Raw genomic sequence first — 7,500 nt, forward strand, 5'->3', positions numbered from 1 at the left:
CATGAATGCTGTCAGTTCTTCTCAGAGCGTTGCCCACAGTTCTGTCATCGCTGTCATGGACTGATAGGTAGTTGGGACGCGCTTACCTTGAGATCGGTGAGCTGAAGAGCCGGCCCGGCACCTCGGAGGCCGTCGCTTGGAGCCGGGTCCGGAGTGGAGCTGGCACCGGGCTCCATCTGACACGTGGCAGAGTCGAGGGCAGCCTTCACGTGCGATGAGGCCGTCCGCGAGCGCAGCTTCATCAACCAGGCCAGCCGACAGTCACAGCGCAGTCTGTTCTCTGTGGAAGAGGTCAGGTCAGGTCAGTTCAGGTTAGGTGACATCCTCAGTAGGGACCACTCTCTTGAGTGCGCGGTATGTTACTTAAATCCAAGGGAGAAGACACGTCAGACCGTTCCGCGCGAAGAGACTTTGACAGAATCTCTAGGTCAGTTCTAGGTGGCAGACACAGGTCAGGTTTGATTCATGTCAGTTGGACTGACCCAGCATCAATCGCAGGTAACGACCATCTTTTTCACAGGCATCTGTCGCCGCATTCCCCCCACGTTGCACACTGAAACCGAGACGCGTCTCGGTCCAGCAGCGGCCACATTGGTCTCTGAGGTCAAAGACCCATTCTGGTATGACGCAACCTGGCATCACTTGACTTTTGCCTGTGTCCTTCCGCTCAATCTGACTAGGAAGGAAAATCCTGATTGCAAAGCGCTGATTAGAGCTGTCAATCCTGTACCACCCCGCTCGTTCGAAGCGGTATGCAACCATTAATTGGGGCCACTGGTCTGCCGTTCCACCAGCCAGCCGCTGGAATACGCTTTAGAACTAATCCAAGGAAGGCCACGAGATGCATACTACGCACGCGCCATCACAAGCCTTTAGCCGGGACGTGAGCGGGACCTTTGATTGCGTGGCAACTGCACGCTTCTCCGGGTCATTTTACATGCTTCCCGTGGCAAACGTCCACATTAGTACTATTCTGACACGTGAAGAGCAGCCATCGAAATCCAAATCAGCCCGGCTATCGCAGCTCATGACTTCCCCCCCCCCCCTTCCCTCCCACTCAACCGCCGTCTTTATGATATTCCCACGTAATATGCCTGAACGACGACAGCCACGCTTATAAAGGAGCCGCGCTAATCTGATCGACCATTTGCATGCCAGTCTGCCAATTATTTCCGCCGGTTCAGCTTGAGCAGCCCTCGGCTTGATTACTGGCTCTCGACCAATGACCTGGGCTGGATCTCTGCAGGCGGCGCCGGTCACCGGCGGCCGAAGCCAGGTCCTGCTGCCCGCAGATGGACACAGGGCCGGCGGGCTGTCGCCCTGACGGGCCGCGTCAGCCCATCGGTTGGGGGCCGAGCCCGCACTGGACTTCGGCAGTCCAATCAGTGAAGACGCCTGTGACGGTCCAGTCCGGTGCTGACGTCTTCGGCAGTCCAATACAGTAAAGACGCCTGTGACGGTCCACTCCGGTGCTGACGTCTTCGGCAGTCCAATCAGTAAAGACGTCTGTGACGGTTCAGTCCCATGCACACATTGTAAGACAGAGCCACGAAGCCCCATCACAGGCAGCTGTCCGCCGGCAGTGTGCACCACTGCAGCGTTCCGTCCGCCCGCCGTGGGAGGGTTGTGGCCCCTCCCCTTCCCCCGCCGGTTGCAGCGGCGGCTCGTATGGTCACGCACCGGAACAGAGGGCCCGTGACCAGACCGAGGTCACAGGGGCCGGACTCGGTCGTGCCGTCGCCGCCAACTGGGTGAATGTCGTGTGAATCATCTCCGCCGTCGTCTGGCTGGAGAGGGTCCAACGCCGTGCCACCGGCCGCCAGGGGCGAGACCAGGGCGCCGCAGGGGCGCCGGCAGGGACATCGCAAGAGCGCCCGCAGGGGCATCGCGGGGGTGTGGCCAAGGGCGTCGACAGGGGCTCGGGGCCGTGGCGGGGGCTGCCAGCCAGCCGATGGCTGAGCCGACTCCTCCAAAGCAGGACCGCGTTTCTGGGCGGCAGCCGGCGGCGCTCGACGTCTGGTCATTGCTCGCTGTTGACCTTGGTGCTGAGCTGTGTTTTCCCAAACGTACTGAGCCCAGCTGGAACGATCGGAAAATAAACCAGCACGCTTTCCCAGACGGGTACAGCAGAGGACTGGTGAGGTGTTTATTTGCATCAATATTGGCCCTCTTGGACAGTTGTAAAATAAACGGTGAAAGTAAGAACCTTGGCTGGAAATCGCATGGTTTCAAAACTGTCATTGACCTTATACAGAGAACACAAATAAAATTGGACATCAGAGACGAAAATTATGCACCAAAAGCTGCTCCCCTGTTAGCAGGAGGATCTAAAAATGAAACATCACGGTGACATCTCCACTTGCTGTGCATTGCAGTGCTCGGTGTGCTACATTTCAACGTGTGTCAAACATATAAAACGCTGCGTCAAGAATGTCACATTCTGCTTTGCATGCGTGGTCGCATCTTGGCTCTGCTTTATGGTAGGGATTGCAGCTGTATAAGTTCTGGCATAATATCTACCCAATGTATATTTTCAAAACTATAAATAAGCAGCAAAATTACTGTTTCACTTCCTTTACAAATTTGGCATTCGCAAAGGTGTTGATATACGGCCGCGTAAATGCAAACATGGACATTTTAATTACATTAGACCTTCATGAACATACCAAGAGTTTTGAACGACCCAAACCCCCTGGATTCCCGTCACTTCCGACCCTCAGACATGATTTGACTGGTCGTGGACAGGGCTGGGGGCGAGATGGGCGACCCACCCGGCCGGGTTAGAACCGAACCGAAGCAAGACCGGGCTGACCGAGCAGACTATCGGCTCGTCAGAGACCGTGACGGCCCGCACGCGAGGTCAGAGGGCGGTCACCTGACCCCAGGCAGTGTCAGATCACAGCTGACGCAGACCCGGCTATCAAGCAGGAGGCGCTGGGGCTGTCTTCTCAGCGCAGTGTGCATGCACTGAACAGCGAGCACAAATATCATCTTTGAAGAGTAACAATATGCACTTTCCCGAGTGTGCTTGACACTCGCATTTTCATCGGTCGCAAATTCACAGAGCGCCAACGACTGATCTCTTAAAAAGGACTTAATTAAGCATCGTGTCTGTCTTTCAGAGGGCGTGGCGTCGTGCTCATTACCCGTCGGAGTAATAGCAACCACTTTTGCTGGTGCCAAAAAAGTGCGGACTGCTGTGGGCGGCGCTGGCTGAACGAGAACACTTGTTCTATTGGGATGTGTCCGCTGGCAGCACATTACGTGACAGACCGGCCCGGCTTCCCGTCTGCCAGGCAGCGATGTAAATCGGTAAGGTGACAGCGCGCCAGAGCGCGTCTCCACAAATAACAGCGGCGCCAGAAGAAACGGCTCCGACAATCACAGCTCTACAGCTGGCCGCCTCCCACCAGCCTGATATAACCGCTGGGCAGCACCAGCCGGCGGGCCCGACGAGCCGCCGCTGCCGCGATGACTGGCCTGTTTACCGGCTGCTGGTGACAACTCGTGCGTGTATATTTATTTCCTTTTCGCCAGACAGGGGAGTTACCTCTCTGTTCGGCGGACACTCGCTAGCTTGTGGCGATGACGAAACAAACCTCTCCCGACCATAGAGCTAAGGCGGTGGCAAATGCAGCGGTGACATCCTCTAGCATTCCGCATAGCTCCCAATGGTACGTCCACGTGCGTTAGCCTGGACGTTCGGATCGTATTTGTGTTTTGTACTTTTGTCGGAGTCCGTCGTCTCTTTCGTTGCTTCAGACCGGACATGGTGAGCCAAAACGTCATTGTCTGTAGCTACAAATTGAGCCAGTTTAACGAACAGTCCCTCCAGCAAATTAGCACAGGCACCTTCCCTCGGGGACCTGACCTGCCCGTCTTGGATTACCAAAAAAGAAGCTCGCATCACACTTCGTGCGACTCGTATCTTGTAAGAATGCCTCAATAAAGTTGTAAAAGATATGGAACCATCGGACGACGGGCGACAAAAAACATACGGGACCATCGCACAACGGGCGACAAAAAAGATATGGAACCATCGCACAACAGGAGACAAAAAAAAGATATGGAACCATCGCACAACGGACGACAAAAAAGCCGGTGGCTTAAAAGTGGTCGAAGTTCCAAACAGCTCGTGCTAATCAGCCCCTGGAAATACCGCGTATGCGTTCCGTTGCCGCCAGGTTTGCTGGGCCGGCACGTCGCTCGATGACCACGCTTCTCCTTAACACGTACCGTCCACGAGCCGACCCTAAAAACTCGCAACGACGCCGCCGCGGTACGAGCAAAAAACGGCCTGGCACCTGCGCGTGGCCGGATGGGCCATCGGTAGGCTGTACTGTGAGGGAGCGTATCGGTAGGCTGTACTGTGAGTCTGTCGCCAGAGTCTGTGAGGGCTGGCCACGCTTCCACGAGAGTGATGGTGTCAGCGGCGACGACGGCACCGCCAGAGGCCCACCGAGGGATGGGAGACTTCGGCTAGGACATGAAGCGAATGGTGCACGGTCTCACTACGTCGCTGCATGCATGTAAGCTTTCGACTGACCTAGATTTGCTCTGCGTTCCATATGTGTGGCTGGCTTCGCTAGTGACAGCAGAATTTATTGAAGACTGGCTTTTTGGCTTTCTCATCCATGTTTCTAGTGGTCATTGCCTTCAGCGTCGTGACATCGGTTATTACTCAAACATTTTTGTGTGAATTAGGTCATGAAAGTATGTATCATGGCATGACCAGGATCCAATCTTCATAATCATTAGTTCATGCATGAGCTTCTTTTGGGAAAACATGTTTTCATTAGGCAGCTTTGTGAATTGTTGGTAATAAATAACGCAAAATACATTTTCATTAACCAAACTATTTACGCTAGGGATGAACGATGGGCATGCACGCATTTAGTTGTCCGTGGTCAAGTTTGAAATGCGCGATAAAACGTAATAGTCTCAATTTTCATAACACAAATATGTGCGTTGTTTGTGCGATCGTCTTTGTAATAGGGTGGACAGGAGGACAGGGGGTGATAATGTTGGATCTGTCTTTCCACTTTTTTAATATGTCTGATGATTGTCATCTTAAACTTGAGGGAACACCTCGATTCGAAAGGAGATCGGCCAAGAGACAATGGTCAGTAACTCCGATTGAAAGGCATGGTAAAATAACGTGATGAGTTGCAGACGATCGCTAATGTTATGCACGGCCCAGTACAGCTTTCATCAGCAAGCAGGCTGGCTAAAACGGACCGCTGCGGTCCGGCGCGCCAAATCCAAACAGGACCACATCTACGAAAGTCTCAGGAGCGGACATCGCATAAGAAACGGTGCCGGGAAAACAGTTGGCTATGTCTCGTAACATTCAGACTTAGAATGGGGAACCTCAGCGAGAGCGGGAGACAACTGGCAGACACCCTAGCAGTGGTAACTAGGCGAACTAATTGAAGTCCCATCCGCACCGCGCCTGCTGAGGCCCACCCGCTGTCATTCAAGCACAGGGATCTAGGAGTCGTACTGTTCCCACCCGCTGTCATCCAAGCACAGATATCTGGGAGTCGTACTGTTCCCACCGGCTGTCATTCAAGCACAGAGATCTGGGAGTTGTACTGTTCCCACTCATGGCCTACAGCCGAAAATGTGGCCAGGGAGAGTATGCTTGCAATGCCACACACCGCGTTTGTAACGAAAGTGACTTGCGACATTGGCATGCATACTGCGACGGCGTGAAGTTATTTCATCATACGCCGACAGCTTCGCAGAAGGTGGGGCCACCCAGCGGTGTGTGCCTTTGGCGGGGCTTGGCCTGCCGCACCGGTTCACGAAGATGTCCGATGGTGTCTGGTGAGCTAACCTGCCAGTCACAGTGGCCCGGCGTCCCAGACTTCCCGCTCCAGTGTCCCAGTCACTGGCGCCCAGACTAGCTCGGCAGTCCCAGCTGCCGGTCCCCAGTCCAGTTAACAGGTCCAACGGAAGTTCTGACGTCAAAGTCCTGACCACCAGTCATCTTTCACGATATCCAGCCTCTCCAGTCCTGATCATCACAACGGTGTCCACCCGGCCTCGCCAACAGATCAACGTCGTCTGCGATCTGCTGCCTCACAAACTCAAACAACCCGACGGATGATCAGTTGACTTGGACAAAGATCGGCGCGTGACTGTGCCGGCACGCGACGGCAGCGGCCGGGGAGCCTGCTGAAGACGCGACGATGACGTGTCCAGGAAGCTCGGTGGTCGCAGACACCAGACCGTCCACCACCGGCAGCCGCCGCAGCAACAAACATCATACAGAGCTGCGCCTGCCGTGTCCGGCGCGCACCTGTGACGTCACTGAGCGGCCAGCCGGCGCCGGCAGGCGACTGGGCGGCCTGACAGGCGACCGTCTCGGCTCCAGGCTGCCGGCGGCACGCCCCCGCACTCGCCGAGCACCGTCGGCTTCCGTGCAGGCCGCTCCCCATACCAGCGGCCTGTTTGCAGACGGCGCCATACCACACCGAGGCCGCAGAGTCTCACGGGAAATCATTGAATGCCATGTTTGAATGCGGATCGTTTGCAGACTGACTTCCGCTCAAGCAGCTGTTATTTGTCGACTTAATGCGTGGTACGTTGGCGGCGCATCATAGAAGTTTACTCATAATTCTATGATTTCCAGTTCACGGATGCCCGTTCTGGTGGCTCTGCCATTCCAACTTTGCTCAGGCTTCGGCAGCCGTACCAGCACGTTCACTTGCGCGAGGCTCCCTCCCAACGGAGCCCGGTTAACCTTCTCTAATGACTGCCGGGAACTGCGCCTTAGTCATGCGACTGCCGATGACCTCTGTCCCCCGCCAGGCTACGACCGCTCATTTACATTACGGGTCGCGCACGTCTCAAGCCTTGCGACCCGTCTTACGCACGGTGACCACACGCGGCGAGCGGCTGCAGCATGCAACACTGGCAGTGGGTCAGCGTTGGGTCAGCGGCGGGTCGTGTTGGGCCAGTGGCGGGTCAGCACCGGGTCAGTGGCGTGTCAGCCCGCGGCACGCCGTGCTGTGGGAGGGTCGGCCGCCATCTGGTCCGCCGGCGTCGGTGTGCAGGCGGCCAGCACGTCCGGTCCGGTAGCGGACTGCCCTAATCGGCGGCTCTTATGCGGCCGCAGCACACAGCTCAGCACAAAAAGACTGGCACGATTGCCGGCCCCGTCTCGCAGACACGGCGGCGAGGCAGACCCTGGCCGGAGGCCGCCACTGCAGCACTGCACAACCGCCACTGCAGGCTAGTCCTAATTAATATCGTTCCACGTAACAGGGATATCAACTTGGACGTGTTCTGGTGAAGTCAACGTGCCCCACGTTTTCATCTTTTCCCTTATTCATACGGTCCCACAGCAGGTGGTTGCAGTTCGTGTCCATCGCAATTTGATCAAACTTTTTCAGAGAGGGAACTACAGCAGTCGCCTGCATTTTTGATGCGTCTTCCAGTCCTCAGGTGAGCAGGAGCTGCCGCCAGCAGAGGTTATCGCCGCCGGGTCAGAAG

At 55.8% G+C, this 7,500-nt stretch overlaps 1 protein-coding gene across 1 annotated transcript in view; it reads right to left on the reverse strand.

The window, feature by feature from the left end:
• Window positions 1–86: 86 nt before the first annotated feature.
• Window positions 87–7,500, reverse strand: part of LOC119098632 (connectin) — a gene marked incomplete at its 3' end in the record, with an annotated part of 37,579 nt that continues 30,165 nt past the window's right edge. The window contains 1 exon segment of the mRNA XM_037221602.1: window positions 87–280. Coding sequence (XP_037077497.1) covers window positions 87–280 — 194 coding nt within the window.

Source organism: Pollicipes pollicipes, unplaced genomic scaffold (assembly GCF_011947565.3).
Source record: "Pollicipes pollicipes isolate AB1234 unplaced genomic scaffold, Ppol_2.1 Scaffold_4740;HRSCAF=5597_pilon_pilon_pilon, whole genome shotgun sequence".
Taxonomy (NCBI): Eukaryota; Metazoa; Arthropoda; class Thecostraca; order Pollicipedomorpha; family Pollicipedidae; genus Pollicipes; species Pollicipes pollicipes.